The 27,611-nt window shown below is 39.4% G+C and overlaps 1 protein-coding gene across 1 annotated transcript; it reads left to right on the forward strand.

Moving 5' to 3' along the window:
• The first annotated feature begins 8,341 nt into the window (after positions 1 to 8,341).
• atp1b2a (ATPase Na+/K+ transporting subunit beta 2a) lies at positions 8,342 to 26,846 on the forward strand. The gene is made up of 7 exons (XM_084428585.1): positions 8,342 to 8,640; positions 17,908 to 18,036; positions 18,122 to 18,226; positions 19,455 to 19,660; positions 20,070 to 20,147; positions 23,624 to 23,719; positions 23,802 to 26,846. The coding sequence occupies exons 1-7, from the start codon at positions 8,541 to 8,543 to the stop codon at positions 23,967 to 23,969; spliced, it is 882 nt and encodes a 293-aa protein (XP_084284711.1). The 5' UTR covers positions 8,342 to 8,540; the 3' UTR covers positions 23,970 to 26,846.
• The last annotated feature ends 765 nt before the right edge of the window (positions 26,847 to 27,611 follow it).

The raw sequence follows: 27,611 nt of genomic DNA on the forward strand, positions 1-27,611 counted from the left end.
GAATGTAAGATTAAACGCAAAATATATATTACAAGTTTGTGTCTGTCGTTGTATTTCTGTGAATGGCATTTTACACATTTGTGTCTACTTGTCTGCAGCTTCAGATTCAGAATACAGGTTTGTGACTACTGTATGCGAGTGCAAATTTCAACATTCAACTTCAGATTTTTATTTTACAGGTTTTCACATTGGAGCTGTGAGTGTAAATGTTCATGTACAAGTACCAATATTTATTGTACAAGTTCTCAAATTCAAATCTACGTGCTCTTGAGTTTTGCTACTGATTTATCTTCATACTATACCAGCTAACATCAGCATTAAAGACTTTTAACATCATTTTAGCTCAAAACTCACTTCCATGTTTGAATACCGTCTGTTTGTGATCCGATGTGGATTCTGATCAGAAATCTTCATGCAAAAGACTATATGCACGCTAACCATTAACATAATAAACATGGTATACGAAAAAATCAGACAAATCATAGGCTATCACAATCATGTTTTTATTTGATCTGTCAGTACGTATCTTTATACCGGACTGTCTGATATCCATGTTTAGCTCTGCGTATGTCATGAAATAAAGCGAGTCCGGTTTTAGGAGCTTCCTCTGTTTCTCTGACTGAAAATATAACTGTATTGGGAGAGAGTGCTCGTCAGGTCGTATATTTGGTGGCATATTTGTAGAAATGATCATTCTTTCTAAACGTGATGTAAACATGCTGTCCTATGACTAAGCAGAAACACACACATGACTGAATAATTAGGCGACGTGTGTCCTCTTTCTTTTGTGAAATAACTGTAAACCACTTTATTTCTGTGTGACTAATGTGCAATCTTGACACAAATTAATTAATTATGATCAATGTATCAATTCTTATTATAAACCTGTGGTAAAACATTGATGCTTGGGTTGTAAACAACAGAAATGCCAGCAAACGGTTGCTTTTCTCATGTTCGTTTGGTGATCTTGCTAGTTTCCAGTGATTTCTTTCTGATTAGTTTGTCTGATAAACTTCCATTTGTCTGTGAACTGCTGTGTGTGTGTGAGGTTGTTCAGAGAGGCGTGTTTTAGTGCAGTGACGGTGGAAACGCAGCATGATTCTGGGCTCAGTGCTACAGGTCCGAGGCTATCAGCCCAGCCGGCCCGTTGAAAGCTTTGGCTCGCGCTCGACTTCAGGGTCTCGTCGTCAAAGGGGCTGAAGGCAGAACTTTTCAATTCAATTTTTGTAAAAACAAAACAAAGTCCAGACTCTCAAGAGCCACGACTGCAAACCGCGCTGCATAATCCATTTCATGGTCTGGTCTTCAGTCACGGAATAGAAGACAGCGAACTCAGGACAATCTGAACAGAGTTTACTGAAAGACAGGTTATTAGCAGACGAGTCTCTGGATCGCAGATAGTTCTGGTGATACTGTCTGTCTATATCTATCTATCTATCTATCTATCTATCTATCTATCTATCTATCTATCTATCTATCTATCTGTCTGTCTGTCTGTCTATCTATCTATCTATCTATCTATCTATCTATCTATCTATCTATCTATCTATCTATCTATCTATCTATCTGTCTGTCTGTCTGTCTATCTGTCTAACTGTCTGTCTGTCTATTTATCTATCTGTCTGTCTGTCTGTCTATCTGTCTAACTCTCTGTCTGTCTATTTATCTCTCTCTCTATCTCTCTATCTGTCTGTCTGTCTATCTGTCTGTCTGTCTGTCTGTCTGTCTGTCTGTCTGTCTATCTATCTATCTATCTATCTATCTATCTATCTATCTATCTATCTATCTGTCTGTCTGTCTGTCTATCTGTCTAACTGTCTGTCTGTCTATTTATCTATCTGTCTGTCTGTCTGTCTATCTGTCTAACTCTCTGTCTGTCTATTTATCTCTCTCTCTATCTCTCTATCTGTCTGTCTGTCTATCTGTCTGTCTGTCTATCTGTCTAACTCTCTGTCTGTCTATTTATCTCTCTCTCTATCTCTCTATCTGTCTGTCTGTCTATCTGTCTGTCTGTCTGTCTGTCTGTCTAGCTATCTATCTATCTATCTATCTGTCTGTCTGTCTGTCTGTCTGTCTATCTGTCTAACTGTCTGTCTGTCTATTTATCTCTCTCTCTATCTCTCTATCTGTCTGTCCGTCTATCTATCTATCTATCTATCTATCTATCTATCTATCTATCTATCTATCTATCTATCTATCTATCTATCTATCTATCTATCTATCTGTCTGTCTGTCTGTCTGTCTGTCTATCTATCTATCTATCTATCTATCTATCTGTCTGTCTGTCTGTCTATCTGTCTAACTGTCTGTCTGTCTATTTATCTATCTGTCTGTCTGTCTGTCTGTCTATCTGTCTAACTCTCTGTCTGTCTATTTATCTCTCTCTCTATCTCTCTATCTGTCTGTCTATCTGTCTGTCTGTCTGTCTGTCTGTCTATCTATCTATCTATCTGTCTGTCTGTCTGTCTATCTGTCTAACTGTCTGTCTGTCTATTTATCTCTCTCTCTATCTCTCTATCTGTCTGTCCGTCTATCTATCTATCTATCTATCTATCTATCTATCTATCTATCTATCTATCTATCTATCTATCTATCTGTCTGTCTGTCTGTCTGTCTGTCTGTCTGTCTATCTATCTATCTATCTATCAGTCTGTAGCAACAACTGGTTGTACATTAATATTAATATTAGCTCAAATGATCTATAGGGAATTTGAATAATCATGAATATGATTATTATTTTGCATATTACAGTTATATTAATTTATCGCAGCTGAACTAGATTGATATATGAATGATTACCATAACGGGTTATGGTTCGTCATTAATACATAGTCTTATTTCAGCTCGAAGTTATGGGATAACTTTACTGGAATTAATTTAGCTATCAAACAATCTGTTTGTCCCGCAAACATTAAACGTAAGATTAATTTAACTCTCAAGGAAAATGATCCTTCTTACAAACACAAGAAAGAGTATCCCTTCCAGGCCTTGAAAGAAAACAACTCTCTGGGTTTGTAAGATTAGGTTACTTAAATCGTATCAAGATAAAGCATATAGCTAAGATCGACATTTCAGTGACTTCGTAACATGGGCAATTAAAACAGAGTCAGTCAAGGACATATGGAATTTAATAATTGGACTAATACATCAAACTAAGGAATATATCAAACTACACGTTACACACGGATTATATGTCTATGTACATAAAATACAGTTAAACAATACAAGATAACGAATAACAGTGAGAGAGAGAGAATAAAATGATCAGAATTAGAGAAAGATATGAATGACAGAAAAGGATGAGAGAGAAGAGGAGGAGAGAGAGGGATAAGAGATGAGATCGGAAGTGAAAGCAAAAATCTGCGATCAGAGATCGCAGTAGGCTATGGCAAAAATCACAGACAGTGACCCTTAAGAGACAACAAAGAAATCACATTAAAAGTTCAATTCAATAATCGATACTTGCATATGGTTCTCTTTGTATGAGGAAGGAAGGCAGAGTCCTGCGTGTGTCTTTAAAAGCAGCGTGACGCCCGTTTCACACATACTCCGTGTGCAGTGCGTATGCGGTGCAGGAGCAGCATGCGCTAAAGTGCTTTCACATAAGCTGCGTTTGCAGTGCATAACTGATCCGGCTGTACCACAAACAAATTGTATTTCAAATCCATAAGTTATCAGCAAATTTTATTTAAAAAAAAGAAGTTTTTTGTCAGCATTGCGATTCTCTTTGTACACATATAGGCTACTCTTTAATAGACGTATTCACGTTTAAACACAATTTAAACAAACTTCATTGCATTACTTCTATATAATTATATATTAAGTTGCTCAAGCAAGTGGCAAAATATTTAACCATGTACTTATATTAAAATCGCATAGACTACATTTTAAATTAAAACTTAAAATTGACAAAAACAGCAGACTCATATAGGCTACTCTTTCTTTTGCATAATTTAAATCTTTATACAATAAATCTTGCATGTCACAAAGAACTTGTTTTTCCACCTCCACGAGTGTCGTTCACCTTGTTGAGGTAAATTGTAGTTTTCCTTGCTTTACCCCGGTCTTAAAGTGAAAATAGTATTTAATTAAATACATTTATGTTAAGATTACTACATTTTATTTAATTAATCGCATTTATGGTGAAATTACTACATTTTTAGGTCAATCTGTGTTCATTTTGATCATGAAACATGCGCTGTCACTTTAATTCAGCGTTTGCAGCACAGCAGAAATAGACTCGGTGCGGAAACGATCTCTGCACTGCTGTATACGCACCGCAACTGGAACGGATCGACGGACTGCAACCGCGTGCAGTGTGGAAGCTCTAACCTGTTAACATGGGTACGAAAAAAAATACGCACTGCAAACGGAGTATGTGTGAAACGGGCGTGACCCCTCATTTACACTGCACACGTGTGCGGTGCATTACGTCTGTGACAAGGTTTTATTCCGTCCTCCACGCGGTGCCAACTCACACCAGTGCTGCGTTCCAGTCCACTTTTAGACACGCACTTGCGAACTTCCCTAAGCACTTCCCCTCGGGGGAATCCCTGCCGCCATTTTGAAGTGCGTTCCACTTCGAGAAGTGGACGAGAGAAGTTTATATGGACAGACCCTTGTTCCCTCGATTTTGACCGAGGGAGCGAGTCTACTTCAAATGTACACTTCAGGCATCTATATGTCCCACAATGCAGTACGATTGTGACATCACCACAGATCTCGTCTAATCACCACAACAACAGACAACTCTATGATATAATTAATTATATATTTTTTTATTTAAAACAACCCAAACACACCTATATACATTTGGATGCTGCATTAAACAAATTCTTAAAGGAAAAATAAATAAATAACAAATCAACTCCACAGCTGATTCCAAGTGATCAAGGGCTTAGGACGTTCCAGTTCAGCCCATTGCAGTTTCCGCCAGTAGTGGGCACTCGTGCAATGTAAGCAATGACGTACATCCGAGTGAACGAGACGGAGGGAAGTTAGCGAGTGAAGGGCATGACAATTTTGGACTGGAACGCAGCCTAGGAGCATTTCAGAAGCGGAGCGACTGGATGCGCGAGACCACGTGATTTGCCTGTCCGACGTGGTTTTTCTTGATTTTGGGGGTTTCTACCTTACAGTCTATGCTTTCTACCAAGGATATATTGGTGTTTATTTTGTATTTCCGGTGCAACTTGGACGCGCGTCCGTCAAAAATAGACTAGGCGCCTATATTTAGCGAAGCGGCGCGGAGAGCCGTTTCTGGGAAGGTTCTAGAGAAGAAATAAAAGAGAAGAAAAGAAAAGCAGGCCGAAGCCGGTCCGGACTTGGGTTTCCAAAGTTTTGGAGGAGGGAGAAGAGAGGGAGGTCAGAGCGATCGATGAGAGAAGAGAGTTAGAAGTGGGGGTCTCTTCCTTTTAAAAGACGTCTGTTTACGCCCTCTGTTTGTAACAACAGCAAATCAGACCTTCTGATCCGAGGCGGAAAGAAGTTTCTTTGTTGTGAAGAAACGCCTACTTTGACTGTCGTGTGAGAGATCGAAAATAGCATTCATATTTAGAAATATGGTATTTCCTGGAATAAATGCATATTCTTGTATTCTGCTATCGGAATTCAACTCCGTTAGATTGAGAGGATTACAGAGATATCAAAAATAGAATATAAACGTTGTGGTAATGCAAAGATGCATTATTATGCATTAGTAGGCTGGCATTTGCAGTTCAATTAATGTTACAATAGGACATATATGTTTCCCTATGGTTTACACACACCTCTTAACACAAAAAGGGATATATTTAGTACATTGAAAAGTGACTTTAGGGGTAAACAGTCCTTTTCTGTAGTAAGTTTCTCTCTCTGTGTGTGTGTGTGTGTGTGTGTGTGTTGGAATGTCTTCTTTCCTGGGCCATAAAGTTTTATGGTCTGAGGTAGGGTTACAAAACCATGATTCTATTTGAGACCCTAAATTGGGGGAAACATTCTTTCGATAAACACTTAGAATTCAAAACTACATATGAGAAACCACACCTCTATTATAAGGTGAAACTAATCACACATGCATATAGGATTTGTACATATATTTAAAAGGTAAAATAAAAGATAGCCTATTTCTCTTATTCTCAGTTATACACAAAGGATGTTTGTGTGTGTGTGTGTGTGTGTGTGTGTGTGTGTGTGTGTGTGTGTGTGTGGAGTATCTGGAATGTCACGGGGCTGTAACAGTCATGGGGAGTTCATGCTGAACTGGGGGGATCTTAAACAACAGGGTTCCTTCGGTGACTCATGTCCCTCGGGGGAGCAACAAAGTTGCAATTTTGACAGTCCGAACCGACGTCGGGACGCCACTACAGGACGTGAATAGATCTATTGTCTGCTCAGACAATGAAGGATGTGTTTGCGAGATCGGGATCCACTAATTTGAACAGCATGTGACCGGATGTCGTAGTCATTGTCGTTACAAGTCTGTCTGTCTGTCTGTATATCTGTCTGTCTATCTATCTATCTATCTATCTATCTATCTATCTATCTATCTATCTATCTATCTATCTATCTGTCTGTCTGTCTGTCTGTCTGTCTATCTGTCTGTCTGTCTGTCTGTCTGTCTGTCTATCTGTCTGTCTGTCTGTCTGTCTGTCTATTTATCTCTCTCTCTATCTCTCTATCTGTCTGTCCGTCTGTCTATCTGTCTATCTATCTATCTATCTATCTATCTATCTATCTATCTATCTATCTATCTATCTATCTATCTATCTATCTATCTATCTGTCTGTCTGTCTGTCTGTCTATCTGTCTGTCTATCTGTCTGTCTGTCTGTCTATCTATCTATCTATCAGTCTGTATGTCTGTCTGTCTATCTGTCTGTCTGTCTGTCTGTCTGTCTGTCTATTTATCTCTCTCTCTATCTCTCTATCTGTCTGTCCGTCTGTCTATCTATCTATCTATCTATCATCTACCTATCTATCTGTCTAACTGTCATTCAGTCTGTCTGTCTGTCTGTCTATCTATCTATCTATCTATCTATCTATCTATCTATCTATCTATCTATCTATCTATCTATCTGTCTACCTGTCTGTCTGTCTATCTATCTATCTATCTATCTATCTATCTATCTATCTATCTATCTATCTATCTATCTATCTATCTATCTATCTATCTATCTATCTATCTATCAGTCTGTCTGTCTGTCTGTATATCTGTCTGTCTGTCTATCTGTCTGTCTATCTGTCTGTCTGTCTGTCTGTCTGTCTATCTATCTATCTATCTATCTATCTATCTATCTATTTCTCTATCTGTCTGTCTGTCTATCTGTCTATCTACCTATCTATCTATCTATCTATCTATGAGTCTGTCTGTCTGTATATCTGTCTGTCTGTCTGTCTGTCTATCTATCTATCTATCTATCTATCTATCTATCTATCTATCTATCTATCTATCTATCTATCTATCTATCTATCTATCTATCTGTCTATCTATCTATCTATGAGTCTGTCTGTCTGTCTATCTATCTATCTATCTATCTATCTATCTATCTATCTATCTATCTATCTATCTATCTATCTGTCTATCTATAGATATGACAAAACTGACAGCTAAATGACAAAAATAATAAAGATGAAACATGGATTCATGTCAATTGAAAGATATTGTCATTGAATGCGTTTAGTGTAAAAGCAATGATAAATGGCGTGTGCTTCACTGTTTGAGTATATAAACTAAAAAAACATGTTGGTTTGAATTTTGATGATTTGATGCTTTCAGCAGTCAATGATTGACAGGCAGAGGTCACTTTTGATTGGCCGCTCAGAGTCTCATTCTGTCACAGACAGGTGTGATTTCTCACTGGTTGTAGACTGAAATGTTCTTCCAATCACTTACAGTAGCTTTTAACATTTTATTCTTTCCCGCAGACATGTATTAGCCACTGTTCTATTTATAATAACAATGTTCTGCCCTGTGTCTGCTTTGTCTGTACATGATGTTCCATGATTTTCCATTCTCACAAAACCAGAATACAAGCACAGAGACAGACAGACAGACAGACAAGAGAAGCGCTTTCCTCTTCACGACATGTGGATGAAGATACAATTGATTATCACGAATTAATAAACTCCAGCATCTCCTGACAGACAGACGGGCGGATGCAGAGCCTCTGGACCAGAAGGGGGCGGAGCTTAAAGAGGGGAGAGATGCTATTGGCTGCGGAACTGCTGATGGAGAGTGTGTGTTTATGTGTGTGTGTGTTTGTGTGTGATGGGGGAGGGTGGATTTCGAAGCTTCTGTTCTGCAGAAGGGGGGGGGGGGGGGGGGGGGGGTTACAGGGTGCGCGTGCGCTCAGCGCGTTTTTACCGCAGTATCTCTGGATTAGTGCGCGCGCTGCGGCACTCCGTTCGGTTTTCAAACGGTGAAGAGCGAGAAAACCCGTCCGAATCCAGACGCAAAGCAAATTTAAAATAAAATAAACCGTCCGCTCGCATTCATCAGTTCCATCGCGTTTATTCTAAGCGGTTATAAACGCAGCGCGCGCCTGAGAATCCATCGGAGACATGGCCAAAGAGGACGAGAAGAAGGAATCCGGGGAATGGAAGGAATTCTTCTGGAACCCGCGGACGCACGAGTTGCTCGGGAGAACGGCGAGTAGCTGGGGTGAGTGACCACCGGGGTGTGTGTTATATAAGGCGGGGAACACAACGGGTCGGTGTGTGGCGTGCTATTCCGGACGGGTGATGCCCTGATGCGCGAGCGCAATCGCCGGTATTTCATTCATTTCAACATTTTTACCGGGACGCGTTGCGCAATGCGTCTGCTGGGCAGCCGTGTGTGTGTGTGTATGTCTGTGTGTGTGTGTGTGCAGCAGGCCTTAATGTATTAAAGGACAATCTGACGATGCTGTTGCTGCGCGCTCTCGGGTGTGTGCGCGCGCTCATCCGTGTGCGTTAAAGGTCAACGGGTGCAAAGAAATGAACGAGATTATGGGTTACAGTGAGGAAGCTTCGGTCTCCGTGCGATCATCACTGAACAGATCACACATAATCAATCATTCTGATCGTTAATCGATCAGCGGCAGATTGAGCGCGCGCAAGGTTATTCGGTGAGTGTCCTCGGCTTGCGCGCGCTCACGTGACGTGACGTGATTTCGCTCATATCCGGAGATGCGGTTATTATATAACGATATACAGAACATGCATGCACACATATGTAGCCTACTGTATCTGTGCATCTTCACTTCTGTCTACACTGTCTGTCTCGAGCTTAGATTTGCTATCGTTTGCGTATGTTATTTAATATGCGTGTGTTTGTGACAGTAATTCATGCATTAATAATCACTTTAATGCAGATTGTGTATTGGTTGATGGCTTTTAGCTGAGTCACTGACAGCATGAGTGTGTGTGTGTGTGTGTGTGTGTGTTGTACAAAGAGAGAAACACACACACAAATGTCCTGATGTGCCTCTCATGAGCGTTTATTAATAAATGAAGATAGTAGTTTGCTCATATAGTACTGGAAAACAGTGAACAGAGACTAAATTCACTACTGTATGCTTTTGATTTTTTATTTCTCTTCTGTCTAAATCTTCAACATCTTTTCACTGCAGCACCATCAGTGACAGCAAAACCCCAAACGCAAAAGACTGAAAGATATGAGTTGTCATATTCCTTCCAATAATACAGAACAAATGTGCAAATTCATCATCAGAGTTTGTTTTAAATGTCAGATTGTCAAATATCTGGATGGATTTCGATTGAAACAATCAAGCAGGACACACACATCTGAATGCGTTTCGACACATAAACTGATGTAAAGCTTTTTTTAAATCTGTTAGAAATGTAACATTTTAAAATTAAACTGCACTATCCATTAATTAATCCACATTCAAAGTAATCAATCAAATTCTGCTAATACAAACAGACCAAATCAAAGGCAGATCAGTGTGTGCGTGTGTGTTCTTGTTTAACCTACATTGTGAGGATCAAGATAGTAAAACCTGAAATATTTGTCCTTGCGGGGACTTATTTGGTCCCCATGAGGCAAACAGCTTATAAATAGATTATAAATACAGTTTGCACAATATAAAAATCATTATGTCTATGGAATTCCACATAATGATATAAACAAGTATGTGTGTGTGTGTGTGTGTCAAATTATGTCAGATGAGTTCACTGGCCAGATATCATATGTGTTGAGGTATCTGATTGGCCAAGAGCACTGATGACATCAGTGGCAGAGCAGCCAATGAGAGAAGAAGACACTAATCTGACTCCCATCCCCCCACTCAGAGAGAGCGAGAGACACTGATGGGGCGACATATAAGACAAAGACCTAAAATGGACTGAAAATAAATGCTAGAAAAATAAAAGATACAGACAGACACACAGAGAGAGAAAGAAAGAAGATAACAGAACGAGTATAATAAGTAGAGAGAGAGAGAGAGAGAGAGAGAGAGAGAGAGATAGATAACGCTGTGGTTTTACTGTAAGAGGATTTACTCACTCGCAGTCTGTCCTGACATTTGCTCAGTGATGGACGAATGAGAAACACGCAGATGACACGAAGATGGAGTGAATAGAGGGGAATCTAGGTCACATACACTGCCGACATTATCACAGTTCATCTGAATTAATACACGGCTCTCTGAAATACTTGATTCTGATTGGTCAAGACAGAAGACAGTCAGTATTGTGTCTGTTGGAGGATGTTGGTCTTCACACCTGTGGTTTCTCTGCTGAACACCTGTGTAAACATGAAGAGAACTGACAACATATATACATATATTCTGTAATTTTATCAATTTAACTGCACTGATAAGAACACAATTTGACTTAATCGAGTTGAATAAAAGCTATTCTGTTGAACTGAATTGAATCAAGTTGAACTGAATGTTTTGGTTTAACACTGTATAACTGTATAGTCATTTTTATAACTGAAGAACAACATGTTATTTGTTATGAAGAAAAAGAAAATTATGCTGATGCTTCTAGTGCATTTGCATATTTTGCACCTGTATGTATATTCCCAATAAAAATCTGTACAAAAACTAAACTTTTAGAGACTTTTTTTTTTTTTTTTTTACTTTTAGAAGACTTTTATTATATAAACTATTAAGTATCGTCATATAGTCAAAACTTTTAAACTTTGTGGCAAAAAAACCCCCAAAACATTTGTAAAATAAATATCTAGTTCAGTCACGAAACTCTAGAGGGCGCAACCTGATGGTCCTTTACATAGACTGTAAAAAAAGATGGACGACGCCCCTTCGCTCTCTTCCATTGATGAGAACTGAAGCCGCCAGAGTCCCGATATGGCGCTGACATCTTGGAACTTGAGTCTGCGCAGTAGCGATCTCGGGACCAGACCTGCGCAGTCGTGAGCAGGAAGTAAAGCCACGAAATCAACGCTCCGCCCTCACTCTCGCAGAATGCACTGAGGGAGAGTGGATTCTGCACACTTTTTAAAAAATTGATTGCAGTACGACAAGAGGCTTGTTAAAATAAAGTAAATACAATCTCCTCAGTCCTCCGAAGATCCCGAAAAAAATGTCCGTTGGTGCTTCAGTGACTACTTCGCTCGAGAACCTGTCAATCACAGCTGTCAATCATGACGTTACACCACCGCATCACGTAACTTATTTTTGAAACAGACACTTGAACTTACATCAGCGTGATAAAAACGACAGCAAATGAAAGAAACCACCTTTGGAAAAAAGATATTTGAAGTGTAATTTAATTGTTTAGTTGGTCTCACGTCCCGTTGAATAACTCGGGGAGGCGGGGCTTATGACCTATACTAGGACCAGTCACCGGGGGCGATCGAGACGTTTTGGCTTCACTTTTCAGGGCTTGTGCGGCACGCTTGGTCCTTTACATGCAATCTGCAGGCAATGACATCATTACCACACGGCACAAACTGATTGGCCTCTGCTGATCCTGCAGCCAATAAGATTGCTTGCTCAACATTTAAATAGTCCGATTCAGTGTTTGCTGTAATCTAGTCCTGCAGCGGTATCAGAGTTTCTCTGAACCCCTCCACCTCCCCAGCTCCACCTGTCTAGATTTGCTACAGGATTGATGTATGGATATTTACACAGCAGCTGCAGCATATCTTACATGCTAACAGCAGCGTCTCTGTGTATATATTTGCTCTAGCAAGTGCGAATAAAGCAGCATTTAAACCCATGTGTTCAAGAGAACAAAATGGTAACTTCCTGGGAAATTGGTGCAAAATATCAGTAATAAAACTGTAAGTTGCTGCAATCGGGCTCTTTTCCCTCCATCATAAATGAGTTGCGTCTCAGAGCGTCAGACGAAACACAGTAAACGCTGTCATGTTCTCTTGCGTTCAGATGCTGGTGTTTGGGAACACAAATTGTGTGAGTCGCTTCTGGAGGGAATAAAACCACATGATTCTTATGACAGACTTTGACTCTGGAGTTCTTAGAACCATCAACCCAATATTTGATATGCTGCGATGCGATTGGTCCACTGGTTAGTCCAGTTATCCAATCACATCTTTTCTGTGATATCAACTTCAAATTTGGAGCACAACTTGGTTAGATGTATGGCTTTGATTTTCTAGCAGTTTAGAGTCAATTATTTTGTAAAAAAACTTTATATAAAATACAAATATTTAGTTTATTACATTTGCTGTACAGTAAACGTAAACTTCTAAAACTTCTTTACATTTAGATTTTTTTGAAGTGCTTTCACTTCTACAATAAAAGAGACTGATCTTAGATCTGTATTCCAAAGCATTCATGAACTACAAGCCTTTAAAGTCTCCCTGTGATGAAAATCAAGCTTTTAATGTTGTTTATATGTCTATGTGGTGTTTTTAATATGCTTTCAGACAAACCATGTGCAAATTCATAAGTCGACACTATTGCTGAGTATTTTCTCCTTAAAACTGCAGTTTACAAAAGACAGTCTCAAAAATGTGGTTTGAAACCGTCTGTTTCGTATAGTCACAATTTACATGTGACCAATCTGGTCACGAGTGGGGCGGGGCTTTCCTCCACTGACTTTCTATGATGTTCAAAGCATTTCTACAGATACTGATTTCAGAAGGCAGATGTCTGACTCTGAGATGGCGAACGGGAACATGGTTTGTGTAACAATATCAACACATTATTAGCTGTTTGATAATGTATTCAAGCCAAAGGCCAATCATATCAATTACCGTTATGTGTCTGACGCTGTAGAGAGTGATTCATAAAACCATTACCATTCTGAAACATCGACTTTCTCTTCTTCTTCTGAATCAGACTCTGCTTCAAACACACAGTATGACAGAATTAAACCAATATTTCGACTTGCAATTGTGCAGCGTTTACTACAGTAAAGTTGACAGAGTGAAAGTTCAAGCGGAGGTGACGGAGCCGATAGAGGTGGAGCCCTTGGCGCAGACAGAGAGCCGAAGGAGCAGAGTGACGCTAACTGTCCCCGAGTTTGCAACGGAGCCCCAGCGACAACCCCCCAAGATGGAAACAGGGTACTGGAGGGCTGAGGTGGAGCTGGAATGACTGAGGTGGAGCTTGAGGGAAGGTGGAGCCAAATGGACTCATAGGGGTGGAGGGCTGGAGAGCAGAGAATGGTCCGCAAGTCCATGGCGATGTGCTGACGATGTCTGACCCATGCGGAGCCAATGGTCCAAGAGTCCAGTGGAGCTGAAGTGAAGCTGGAATGACTGAGGGCTGAGGCGTAGCTTGAGAGAAGGGGGAGAAAAAATGGAGCTATAGGGGTGGAGGGCCGGAGAGCAGGGAATGACCCGCAAGTCCATGGCGATGTGCTGAAGATGTCTGACCCAGGCGGAGCCAATGGTCCAAGAGTCCAGTGGAGCTGAAGTGAAGCTGGAATGACTGAGGGCTGAGGCGTAGCTTGAGAGAAGGGGGAGAAAAAATGGAGCTATAGGGGTGGAGGGCCGGAGAGCAGGGAATGGCCTGCAAGTCCAAGGTGATGTGCTGAAGATGTCTGACCCAGGCGAAGCCAATGGTCCGAGAGTCCAGTGGAGCTGAGGTGAAGCTGGAATGACTGAGGGCTGAGGCGTAGCTTGAGGGAAGGTGGAGACAAAATGGAGCTAAAGGGGTGGAGGGCCGGAGAGCAGGGAATGGCCCCAAAGTTCGTGGTGATGTGCTGGCGATGTCTGACCCAGGCGGAGCCAATAGTCCAAGTGTCCATTGGAGCTGAAAGCTCAATGGTCGCTGTTGGAGTCGAGGGAGGAAGGAGCGAAGGCGGAGGAGTCATGGCGATGGGCCGAGGTGGCAGGACGGGATCTGAGGTTGGAGCCGGAGCCACGGGATCTCCACACCCAGCTGGCTCACAGCGGACCCCAGGTGTAGTCGTGCCACTGAGAGGAGTCGGATGAGGAACTGAGGGGCTCATGGGAGACAGCGAGGACTGGGTTGCAGGCATGGCTTACGGTTGGAGAAGGGACTGAGAATGAACTGAGGGACCGGCAAAACAAAAGTCTGAAGAGGAGGTGGGGAGGGAAACTGGGCGGGACCAGAGAGTCCAAAATAGAACAGTCTCGGGAGGGATTAAAGGGGGTAGGGGATCGTCCTCTCCAAAATCAAAATAACTGTTCATGGTGGAGGGTGTGGCTGGGGCTCCTTTCTTCACCCTCGCGCTCATCACGAACTCCCTCAGCGACGGATGATGCAGCCGGCTCGCACATCATTGGCTCAGACACGCGAGGCTCCGGCTCCGCGGCGATGTTTCGCTCAGCTATACCTTTAGTCGCTGGCTCCTGCATCACGGTAGAGGCTCATGTTGCCGTTCCTCGATGTCTGGAGGTTCCTGGCTGGGAAAAAATAACACTAAAACAGTGACACAAAACTAAACAAAAACTATATATTACACTTTCTGTCACAGTTGAGCTGTATACAGAGGCATGAAGATGAAAGGATCACACATTACTGAATAATATCCACATGAAGACAAGCAGGCAAACACAACCATACATGAATGAGACCGGACAGACGTGAACTGAAAACACAGGACTTAAAGGGTCAGTTCACCCAAAGAATTGAATTATCCCATAATTTACTCACTCTCAAGCCTCATCCTAGATGTATATGACTTTTTTCTTCTTTCAGCCAAACACAATCTTAGTTATATTAAAAAATATCATGGCTCTTCCAAGCTTAATAATGGGAGTGAATGGTACCTGAGATTTTGAAGCCATCCATCCATCATAAAAGTAATCTATACGGCTCCAGGGTGTTAATAAAGCCCTTGATAATTATAACTTTATAAACTTGATAATAGATCATAGATAATATTGATAATAATCACTGGCTTAGGGTAAAAATTTGCTAAAAGTATCTAACTAGTAAAATCACTTGTAGTACTAACTTGTTGTGTACTAAAAGTTTACTACTGTTACTTAAAAGTATACTTTTATACACTAAAAAGTGGGCCAATTTTGTCCCAAGTGGTACTGAAATACTACAATTACAAGTGCACTTCTAGTACATTAATATTGGTATACTTACTACATAAAGTATACTTAAAAGTATATTTAGTAACACTTTATTTTACAGTGTCCTTGTTACAGATGTTACATGTAGTTGTAGTAATAACTATAAATTATGCATAATTACATGCAACTAACCCTAAACCAAACCCTAACCCTGTAGTAAGTACATGTAGTTAATTATTATTACTCAGTACTTATATACTTATGTGCTTGTATACTAACACTGTAACACAGACACCTTAAAATAAAGTGTAACCGAATATTTTATACACTAAAAAGTGTACATTGATATTAGTATACCTACTACATAAAGTATAAAGGATATTTTATACACCAAAAAGTGAAGTATTGAAATAGTACACTTAGAAGTATACTAGTACATTATGCATACTACATAAAGTATACTTAAAAGTATATTTTATACACTAAAAAGTGGGCCAATTTAGTCCCACACATTATTGAAATTGTACACTTACAAGTGTACTGTAGGAAGGTTAGATGTTATGGGAAGGAGGAGGCGGGAACTGGCGAACATTCAAAGACTTTAATACAATAAATGAAACAAATACACGTCGGTAAATTAGGGAATGAACTTGCGCTCCCGGGGGCGGTTCAGCGAAAAGAGGAGGCGTGTTCCGGCGCAAACGTTCCCTGGTGCTATTTTGCAGTTTCAGAAAACAATTCCGCCACTGACCAGGAGAAACCTCGTCTAAAGTCAGTGGCGCGTTATTCAGATGCTATTTTAAGGGCGCATGCTTGGCCATAATGTAGCGTGAGCACAACGCACATACACTTTGCTTCTCTCATCTACACAGACGCAGCAGTTTTCATTTTTGCAAATCATACATTATTACAAGGAAAAATATTGACACACGAGGGAAATCATTGTTGTGTCCATGAAGATGTATAAAAATAGGCATAAATCTAGCTTACACATTTACCCAAATTGTTACACGCCTGTTTAACCAGTGGTGTAGTGGTAAAAAAAGAGGTGGGTAAACTATAAATTCTGGTGGACCACGACGTGGTCACCCCCGGTAAGGTGGGCCACTGCCTATCGGTATGTGTATCCTGATGACATCGCTATAGGCTATTATTTGATGTTACTACCAAGGGTATCACTGGTTGTTCCCTCATCATAGGTCACACAATCACTATTCAATTCATACATTAATCTAAGTTCATGTTAAAGAGACTCAAAAAGGAATAATATGGTTGAAATCTATAAAGTTCACTAAATGACAAAACAGAGAAAACAAAAATATTTAAGAGAGATCGAGAGGGAGGCTTATATCCAGGGCTTCCAATGCAATGCACTTGTGCATAATGATTTGGGATTTGGGATTATTTTCATAGTTGATTAATCTGTTGAATATTTCCTCGATTAATTGATTAGTTGTTTGTTCTATCAGAAAAATGTGGATCATTGTTTCCCTGTAGAGGGAAAGTCTTTAACCTGGTGCAGGCTTGATTCCCTCTGAATCTCTTGTACAGTTGGGTTTTGACATGCTCCCTACATTAAACCAGCTGCCTGTAATGAATAAAAATATAAACTTATAAATATAAAAATAAAAAAAATCTCTTTTTTTGCATCGTTTTAATGATTTCCTGTTGCGGCTGCTATCAAGTTTCATTCTCGCGCAGCTTGTTTAGTAACTTAACGAGCGTGTGTTTTCTGCTATATATGTGCGCCGTTCTCTTTGTTCCGTGTTTGTGTGTGTGTCGCGCGCTGCGCTCTCTGCTCCGTGTTTGCGTTCTGCGCGTTCTGCTCTGTAGTTAACTGCCCAAATGCTCGAATCATGTGCCGATCGGCAATCACGCTCTGGGAAAGCAAAGTCCGCTCAAATAGCGTGAAATTTAGAGGTGGATAAACGCAATGTAGAGGTGGATAAACGCACTTTGGAGGTGGGCAAACGCTATTTCCGAATTTTGAGAGGTGCGTAAACGGCGTTTACGTGCGTTTAGCCTCCACTACATCCCTGTGTTTAACCGAAACTAATTTGGGTGTGTTTCTCCATCCCCAATGTCACTTCTCTGTGTTTTACGGCCCTGACGAGAACGTCGGTCTCCTCGGCTATGAACCGCTCCTGGCGTGCGTCTGGCAAATCCGCCTTTATAATAGCAATCCGCCATGGAACAAGCGCGCCTGCTCTTAAAGGGAATGTGAGATGTCGCTCTGATTGGTTTATTTCACGTTACGCCCAAACCACACCTATGAGTAATGAAGCTACTTCAGACCAACTCATTTTAGATTTGCGTCGAGATCCGCCAACAGAGTTACTTGCGTTTCACGTTTGATACTTGCGTTTCAGATCGTTAAAATAGGGCCCTATATTGTTAAAAGCGCTGCAAAAATGAAGGTGACTTGACTTGACTTGACATTAGTATACTCCGATCTTCAGATGCTGAAATAATAAAGAGACGTTGTTTTGTGTCCTGCAGGTCTGATTCTGTTGTTCTATCTGGTCTTCTACACGTTTCTGGCCGGCATGTTCTGCCTCACCATGTATGTGATGCTGCTGACGCTGGACGACTATAAGCCCACTTGGCAGGACCGTCTGGCTGTACCAGGTACAAATACACTATAATCACACGCACAAACAGATGCCATCACCTTCACACACACTATCATGCAACTGTGTGCGTGTGTTTCCAGGCATGATGATTCGGCCAAAAGGAGAAGCTCTAGAAATCATTTATACACCTGGCGATACAGAGACCTGGGACTCGTACATGCAGGCCCTGGACAACTTCCTTGCACGTAAGTAAATAGAGTGATAAAAAAAAAAGGTATGCAATGAAGTAAAATGCCTCACAATCTCACACATGTGTTTTCATCTGGAAGAGTAGAATATGGTGCTCGCTACACTGAGGTCATGGGTTTGATTAATGCATGACCTGGTAATAAAAATGCATGCATTGCTTTGGATAAAAGCATCTGGCAAATGGATAAATATAAGGACAAATTTGCTCACCTGAAATTCGACAAAGTATCGAAAGTTTGAAAGTTTTTAAGAATTATTCACACACAAATAAACTTTTAGTTACTCACCGTCATGTAGTTCCAAACCTGTACGACTTTCTATCATACATTTCCTTCATACAAGGACAAAAATCACTATTGTCATAACAGTGTGTTTCTACAGGGCAGTTTTATATTTAGTATACTATTTATATACTATATAATATTTTGAATTAGCTTTCATTCCAGTTATTCATTTTAGTGCTTCTGTTAAAACCTATTTTAGTTTATTGCCAAGGCAACATTTAAAAAATGTCGTTATATGTTTTCATTATATTTTTTTATTGTCTTAGTTAACGTTAATATTCCTGCTACATTGTTTCTATATTATTATAGTTTTTATTAATATATTGAATCAGCTTTTTTATATTTTATTTTTGTCACATTTATTAGTTTTTGTTCATTTTAAAACATATTACTCTTTAGGTTTAATTCATGTTTATTTCAGTTTTAGTGTTTATTTATTTCCAGTTAATAATTTTAGAGCTTCAGCTTCCAACTTATTTTACATTTATACATTTATGCATTTGGTAGACGCTTTTATTCAAAGCGACTTACACTGCAAGGTCTTTTTTTAATGAAAAATTTTCATCTAATATTTACATTTATTTTAGCTTTATTTGACAAAAATGTTTTTTAATAGTCTTAGTTAATAAGCCTGCTCCATTATTTATATACTATTATAGTTTATATTAATATTTAGCTTTTATTTTTATATTTTCCATTTTTGTTTTACTTTTAGTAATTATATTATGTGCTTTTGTCACTTTTATTAGTTTTCAGTTTTTGTTCTTTTCGAATATTTATGCTTAATTCAAAATTTTATTACAGTTTTAGTTTTCATTTATTTCCAGGTCTTCATTCCAGTTCTAATGTAGTTTAGTTCAAGTTTTTCTGTTATCTCATAATCTAATCTTTAGTTAGCGATAATGAGCCCGGTTGACCTTTGACCTGTGTCTTCCCGCAGCCTATAATGAATCTCAGCAGGTGATGAACAACGACGACTGCCCCCCAGATAAATACTTCATTCAGGAGGACAGCGGAGAGGTGCGCAACAACCCCAAACGCTCCTGCCAGTTCAACCGCACCATCCTGGGGGAATGCTCCGGAATGGAGGACCGCACGTACGGATACCAGGACGGCAAACCCTGCGTGCTCATCAAACTCAACCGGGTAACCGGCCAATCACAGCACAGATCACTGTAACGACTGCACACGTCATACTATACATGATTACAAGAATAATTAAGTAAATCATTAATTAATTAAGATCATTTTTCTTATCCCATTGCTTTTTTTAAGCATCAAATCACTTAATTTTGATTAATTCCCCCAATACAGGACATAATACCTTACTCATCTAGTAAATGCATCTTGAGTTAAGAAGTTTTTCTTTTCTTTTACCCCTAAATACAACATGAAAACAGCAAGTCCGCCTTTCTCTGTCTGCTGCCGCTCAGTCTTTTTGCCACTCGGTGCCACTCGGGCCGACGGTGACGTCACGCGCATACCCTCTGTTATCAGTCCTTTTGATGATAAACGCTCTGTTATCCTTCCCTCATGAGCGCTGTCTCTTCTGCAGGTGATTGGGATGAGGCCAGGAAATCTGAACAGAAGTACTTTGATCGTGCAAGCTCCATACGTCACCTGCGGGGCAAAGGTGAGTGAGATCTACCTGACCTTCAGCCGACCATCATGACAAACTCATCACTAACAGCCAGTCAAGCATCAATAATGTTTGTTCACTGCATCCCTCCTACTCAGAGATATAAAGCGGGAGACGAGTGGGTAAGAAATAGACTAGAATACACACTTAGCTTCCAATAAACCCTAACCCTAATAAACGTAGACTAGCACACATTAGGGTGACCACCATCAAACAAACCAAATGTGGGACGATTATAAGTTTGTGTGGGACAATGTGGGACATTTTACCAACACTAAAACATAAACCACCCCTGTGTTTCTGCACCCTTCAGACTGATTATCTTTAAAGATGGACTTTTTTGTTCGTTTTTTTTTATTATTATATAATGTCTAACTTAATAAAAACATTTGAATTCTGCCTTTCAGCTGATGAAAATTCTTTGTTCTTTAGTCCCTGAAAGTAAAGTAACATCACATGTCTTTATTTGACATGTCATTTAAATTCAACATCACTGAGCCCAAAGGCAGCGGCATCATGCAGATCACTATTTTATAAACAGTTCTGACCAACCAATTAAAATCCAACAAAATAAACAATGAACAAATAAAATATAAAACAGCATGAAATTAGATCATTGACAGACACAACCAAAAATGTCATATTTTTAGAAAGGATGTGAATTAAAACAACCACAGCAGGCAACATCTTGATAAATTCTGTTAAATTAAATAATTTAATTTAATTAATTATTTAGTTATTTAACAATTAAGTTCATTTTAATTGACCGAATTATCCATTTGTTTTCTGACAGGAAACACATGGAACGAATCACCGGTCCACATTTTGATTGACAGCTGTCACAACCTACTAGTGACCGTGTTTACTCCTTTCTTTTCAGCCATTGGATAGGATTTAAAAAACGGCTGTTGTGTTTGTGCTTCTGACGAAGTGCTGTTAAATAGCCTATAGGTGAAAAACTACACCGCAGAAAGAATAAATAAAATGCTTTCTTAAAAAGGCAAAAGAACGCATGCACGTTTTCTTAATATAATAATTAAAAACCAATAGACCGATGAAAATGCGGGACATATTCTCAATATGCGACGTGCGGGACAAGGGGTGAAAATGCTGTGCGGTACAACGCAAAGCGGGACGGGTGGTCACCCTAGCACACATGCCACATTAGTGCACACCCTAACTAGTGCTGAACTAGGTTAGTTGAAGCCCCTCTCGTGGTTCATGTGTCTTTATGCTTAATCTTTACTGATTTTTAGTGCAACTTTGATATTGTTAGTAATATTTCAAAATGAACACTTACTGGACTGAAGCCACTTCAGTTTACTTGATTATCCATGCATCATTTTTAGTGCTGGGTAATGATTAATCGCATCCAAAATATGTTTGTGTTTACATAATATATATGTGTGTTTTTTTTAATTGCTATTTATATATAATAATAATAATAATATTTCTTAAATATATACATGGATGCAAAATAATTATACACAGTACACACACATATATTATGTAAACAAAAACATATTTTGGATGCAATTAATCGTTGCCCAGCACTAATCAATGTATATGCGATGTGAGGATCAAATATGATCATCAGGTTTATTAGTTCATCTGTCAATCATATTGAATTGCATCATAAAACTAAGCATTTAAATATCATCTTACTTAGACATATTATTAGCATGATGAGTGATATTTATATGCATTTCATGTAAGTATCTGTTATACTGTTATAAAAATATAATTTATTTACATTACAAACATCAGAATTTCATCACTTTTTGTGCATATTAATATCAGCATTTGCATCAATTTGCATATTTTTGCTCAATTTGGGCCTCTGAATAACAACTGAGCTTTTTTCCCCTCCATATTCTCAGGATATCATACTATATTAGCCATAAAAGCCTGATGTTTCAAACATGATGCTCAACTAAACAACACATATGCAAACTTGTTTTGTATATAAACTTATTTCATTGTTTAAATGTTCAATAAATTGTTCCATTAAAAAAATAAGTAAATAAACTATTATTTTATAAGTCAGGCATTACAGGGTTAAAATTAGGCTTCCTCCATATAGCCAGGCTTCAAAGAAAAAACACAGTTGTTGAGGGTGTAATTTTTTTTAATGCATGGTTGAAGTTTACTATTTAAACTTCTTCTTCTTCTTCTTCTTCTGAGCTAAATTTACAGTATGTCCTCCTAGAGTTTTCAAGCTACAACCAACAAACTCGGCTCAGACCTTCAAATTGTTCTGACTCGGGTTGCTTTATCTTTTCTAACTGATCCCTCTAATGTTTTTTGATAAACAGACAATCAAAACTAAATAACCCTAATAGAGTATTTAAGCTTTATCCACTACGTATCTATCACTAACAAAGCCTAGCAACTAGCTTAGGACATGCCAACAACATTCTAAATCATGCTAATAACATGCTAATTCGGGCTGGCAACATGTTAATTCATGTTAGCAAAATGTTCATTCAAGCTAGCAACATGCTAATTCATGTTAAAAAGCTAATACATATTAGCAATGTGCTAAAACCTGTTAATTCATAATTCATGTTAACAAAATGCTAATTCAAGCTAGCAACATGCTAATTCATGTTATAATGCTAATACATATTAGCAATGTGCTAAAACCTGTTAATTCATAATTCATGTTAGCAAAATGCTAATTCAAGCTAGCAACATGCTAATTCATGTTAAAATGCTAATACATATTAGCAATGTGTTAAAACCCATAGATATCATATAATAAAGGCTAGATGTCTCGTCCGCGCTGCTGGCCAATGGAGGTCGACGTCCGCACACGGCGGCCATCTTGCCACAGGGAGCTCGCTCACTCGTAACATGGTGCATGTTCTTTTAAATAACCATAACTTGCAAAATTTTCTACCGATTTTCAAATGGTTTGGTTTGTTATAAACGCCAGAGATGTAGTTATGACACTGCATACATATGAATAATTATAACAATGGACTTCCATATGAAAGAATTATAGCCACGTTAATAACGTTTGTAAGAAACCAAACCATTTGTAAATCCGTCAAGATTTCAGCGAGATAAAGAGGATTTGTGTGCGTGCTGATCACTCACCTTAATTCACAGCTTCCCTGTGGCAAGATGGCCGCCGGTGATGCCGGAAGTGACTCCGCCTTAAGACATCTAGCCTTATATGGATATCTATGTTAAAACCTGTTAATTCATGATAGCAAAATGCTAATTGTTGCTAGCAAAATGCTAAACCATGGTAGCAATGTTGCAAAACATGTTAGCAACATGCAAATTCATGCTAGAAAGAGTTCGATCATGCTAGCGATGTTCTAGCAACATGATAATTAATGTAAGCAAAGTGTTAAATCATGTTAGCTATGTGCTAATTCATGTTTAAATAATCCTAAATCATCTGGTTGAGAATCACTGTGCTTTACATTGCGCTGAGATTTCTCTCTTGTTCTGTGTAGAAGGAGGATTCAGATAGCATTGGCGAAATCGCTTACTTCCCTCCTAGTGGAGCCTTCAACCTCATGTACTATCCATACTACGGCAAGAGAGCACAGGCAAGAACACACACACACACACACACACACAACACTGTTGTGTGATTATATACGCGTGTAACCTCTGTGTGTGTTTGTTTAGGTGAATTATTCTCAGCCTCTGGTGGCCGTGAAGTTCACAAACATCACTTTCAACACGGACGTCAATGTGGAGTGTAAGATCAACAGTCTCTCTGAAGAACCCACTGCGATCAACGAGAGAGACAAGTTCTCTGGCCGTGTCTCCTTTAAGCTGCGCATCACCAAGTAGAGCAACTACATCTGCCACACACACACACACACAGGAGATTGTAGGAGGTGTCAATCATATCTCAAAGTGTTTCATGTATTTGTCTGTCCTCATACTCGGGTCTACATGATGATTTCTGTGTGCGTGCGTGCGTGTGTGTCTTTGTATATCTCTGTGTGTTTTGAGTACTCTTGACTGTCGTCATACCCAGCTGATATCGTTCCAAAGTGAAATCAAGAGAGCAGGAAAATATCATCGATAGCCTTTCTAAATCTCTAGACAACCAATACAGACATAATCAAAATCTCATGAACAATCCAGTGAATTCAGAGGGACCACAATCATTCAAGAGTTCAGATTTTACGTGAAGAAAATTAAGCCTATTACAATTATTTTCATGGCAAACACATTTGAACCATTTGTGCTTAATTAATTGTCATGAAAATGTATGCAAATTATACTCTCTTACTTATTGATATTGAGCTGAAATGCTGGATTCACTCATTTGGGCTATAAAAATAGCTTTTATGTGACTGTGAGTGTGTAATAAATAACACGAATTAGAGAAGTCAAATCAGGTTGAATTCAACTTCATTCAAAATAGGTCAAATCTGAATGAATAAGGAAATGCGTAGATGAAAGTGCTAATATGATTGATTTATAAATAGAGCCATAAACTTTCCATATCTGTCCCAGTGAGATATATCGCGCTCTTAATCGGATATCTGTTGTATCCATCCATTTATTTATTTATTTATTTATTGCTTGATTGATTGATGAATCGAGGTACATTTATGATGTTATTCATTTATTTATTTATTATCTGATTTGTGATTTTTATTTTTTATATGACAATGTTTGTGAAAACACTTTTGTAACACTGTAATGTTCACAAACGCACACACACACAAGCTGTTAAACTGAAACGATTGGCTGACGTTCTGCACACGCTCAGACTGCACTCAACGACTTACACATTAGCCAATCAGCTTCAAGCTGCGCCATATCAGTTCGCCGTTTGTTTCGCGCTTAATTTGCCCAGTCGACTAAAAATGTATTTGCTCCATTTTGTCCAGAACGGTTCGACCCATCTTTCTAAATGTGTACACAGCAATACCTTCTGGTCCAAGAGTGTACTGTTAATACTTGTAAATAATAGCGAATCTGGGGTAGTTAACGAAGAGAGTAGGTACAAAGAAAAGGGTTCCTGGGTGAAAGAAAAAAAAACTTTAAGAAAATTTGCCAATCTAATATTTACTAATGTAGATGAATGAATAACCAAACGTGTTTTTCTTCCCAAAAAGTGTTTTTTTAATTTTAAATTCCTTTGTTGTTGAGCACATCATGCGTTAGCTGCACTTTAGCGCACAGCGAGAAAATTACGCGAACATTAGATGAACATATTTCTCAAAACTTTAGTTAATTTCTTCTTAGCTTTGGTAGGATCTTAGATTTTTATCATGTGATTTGACATTTGGATGTTCAAGGGGATTCGAGTCAAACAGACGTGACCTGCCGCCCTGATTAGCGAGGAGGTTACCGAGACGGTTATTAGCGTAGTGATTATTAGCGAACCACTAGCCTGCCATCGACGATGTACGGGCGGCCGGCCTGTCTGTTTTTTCTTTTTCTTTCGTGTTTTTCACAATCCAATCCTTCATTTCGCCCCCAGTAGTGAATGTGCTGTGTTTCTATCGGGTTACTGCCACAGTGTTGTGCATTTGAAACATTGGAGGGTGTGTGTTAGAAAACTGTGTGGGAAAAAGAGCCAGACGCGGCCAAACTTTTAAATTAACGTCACTAGTTCATCCGTCGCACATCAGAAAAGAAGTTACGGGCCTGATGTTGGGAACAGTTCAATGTTTACAAAGAGCAGTGACTAATAACTAGATTAGCCGCGTGCTAAACTTACGCTGCCTGTCGTACGTTTACTAAGATCTACTTCACGTGTGCTGCCTGTCATGGAATAGATTTTATATGTTTTTAAGATACGGTAAATCGAATTATTGCATATTCTTTTCGACTTCTGTATTTTAGATGCAGCAGCGATTCGTCGAGCGTTTGTATACCGCTGTGAGTGTAGTTCACTTACATTTCTCATACGGTTTATTAATTTCCGTGAGACGAAAAATTCAGTCAGACAGGAATTTAGGACTTCACCATTGAAACGGTGCGTGATGTCATAGGTGTTACTGAGAGTTTAGGCGCGGTCACATTTACCGTTGCTCAGCACAATCTTGCGGTCCAGTCAGGAATTCGTGCGATTGGGAGTGTCGCGTGAGAACGAATGTGTTCCCTATTTAGATTTCGCTGGTGCTCGAGTTGGTCACGCAAATTCTCCGCTTGGTTTGAAAGTGAGCAGTTCTTAATATGCTATTGCACGCGAAATTTCGCCGAATTTCGCTAGTGTGACCGCACCTTTACAGCTTCAATTGAACCAACACGCTTCTGACTATATCATCGATGACACATGGCGAAAAACACAGGCTTACACAAATAATGGCAACGACAAACACACCTGCGCTACTAGAAACTCATTAGAGAGTTTTTCACTCACTCTCACACACTGACGGCATCTTTGAGCTCTTTGTCCCCGTCTGTGTTTCTCTCCAATCCAATAACTCGACACGCTCGTCACTTTGACTTTCGCCGGATGACTTAAATAGCTCACAGACTCATCCCGGTTTTTCATCTGTCCTTCATAGTGAGACGGTGTCTTATTCTTTCTTCACTCTCTGTAAAAACACTGCTCAGAAACTAGATGTATCTTATTAAATATCCTGAATATACTGTTATATATTGCCTGACATGAAAATTGTGAAACTTATATTCGAAAAATGATTATCATTATAAATGAAAAATGGAAACAGGAAATAAAAACATTTTGTGTTTAACAAACATTTTTTGTCTTTTTGTTGTTGTTATAATAACCACAAATAACCAAATAATAAGCAATTACCACAGCAACAATAACAGCAGCAGCAGTAGTAATAACAGCAGCACCAGCAATAACAGCAGCAGCAATAACAACAGCAGCAGTAATAACAGCAGCAGCAGCAGCAGCAGCAGCAATAACAGCAGAAGCAGCAGCAGCAATAACAGCAGCAGCAGCAGCAATAACAGCAGCAGCAGTAGTAATAACAGCAGCAGCAGCAGCAGCAGCAATAAAAACAGCAGCAGTAGTAATAACAGCAGCAGCAGCAGTAATAACAGCAGCAGCAGTAGTAATAACAGCAGCAGCAGCAGCAGCAGCAGCAATAAAAACAGCAGCAGTAGTAATAACAGCAGCAGCAGTAGTAATAACAGCAGCAGCAGCAATAACCGCAGCAGCAGTAATAACAGCAGCAGCAGTAGCAGCAGCAATAACAGCAGCAGCAGCAATAACAGCAGCAGCAGTAGTAATAACCACAGCAGCAGCAATAACAGCAGCAGCAGTAGTAATAACAGCAGCAGCAATAACAGCAGCAGCAGCAGCAATAACAGCAGCAGCAGCAGCAATAACAGCAGCAGCAGTAGTAATAACAGCAGCAGCAGCAGTAGTAATAACAGCAGCAGCAGCAATAACAGCAGCAGCAGTAGTAATAACAGCAGCATAATAACAGCAGCAGCAGTAGTAATAACAGCAGCAGCAATAACAGCAGCAGTAACAGCAGCAGCAATAAC

This window comes from Rutilus rutilus (assembly GCF_951802725.1).
Source record: "Rutilus rutilus genome assembly, chromosome: 13".
NCBI lineage: Eukaryota > Metazoa > Chordata > Actinopteri > Cypriniformes > Leuciscidae > Rutilus > Rutilus rutilus.

Coding starts and splice junctions, on each gene's coding strand:
- atp1b2a (XM_084428585.1), top strand. CDS start 8,541: ATGGCCAAAGAGGACGAGAAGAAGGAATCCGGGGAATGGAAGGAATTC. Junction 18,037..18,121: donor GGACCGTCTGGCTGTACCAG/GTACAAATACAC, acceptor GTGTGTTTCCAG/GCATGATGATTCGGCCAAAA. Junction 18,227..19,454: donor CCTGGACAACTTCCTTGCAC/GTAAGTAAATAG, acceptor GTCTTCCCGCAG/CCTATAATGAATCTCAGCAG.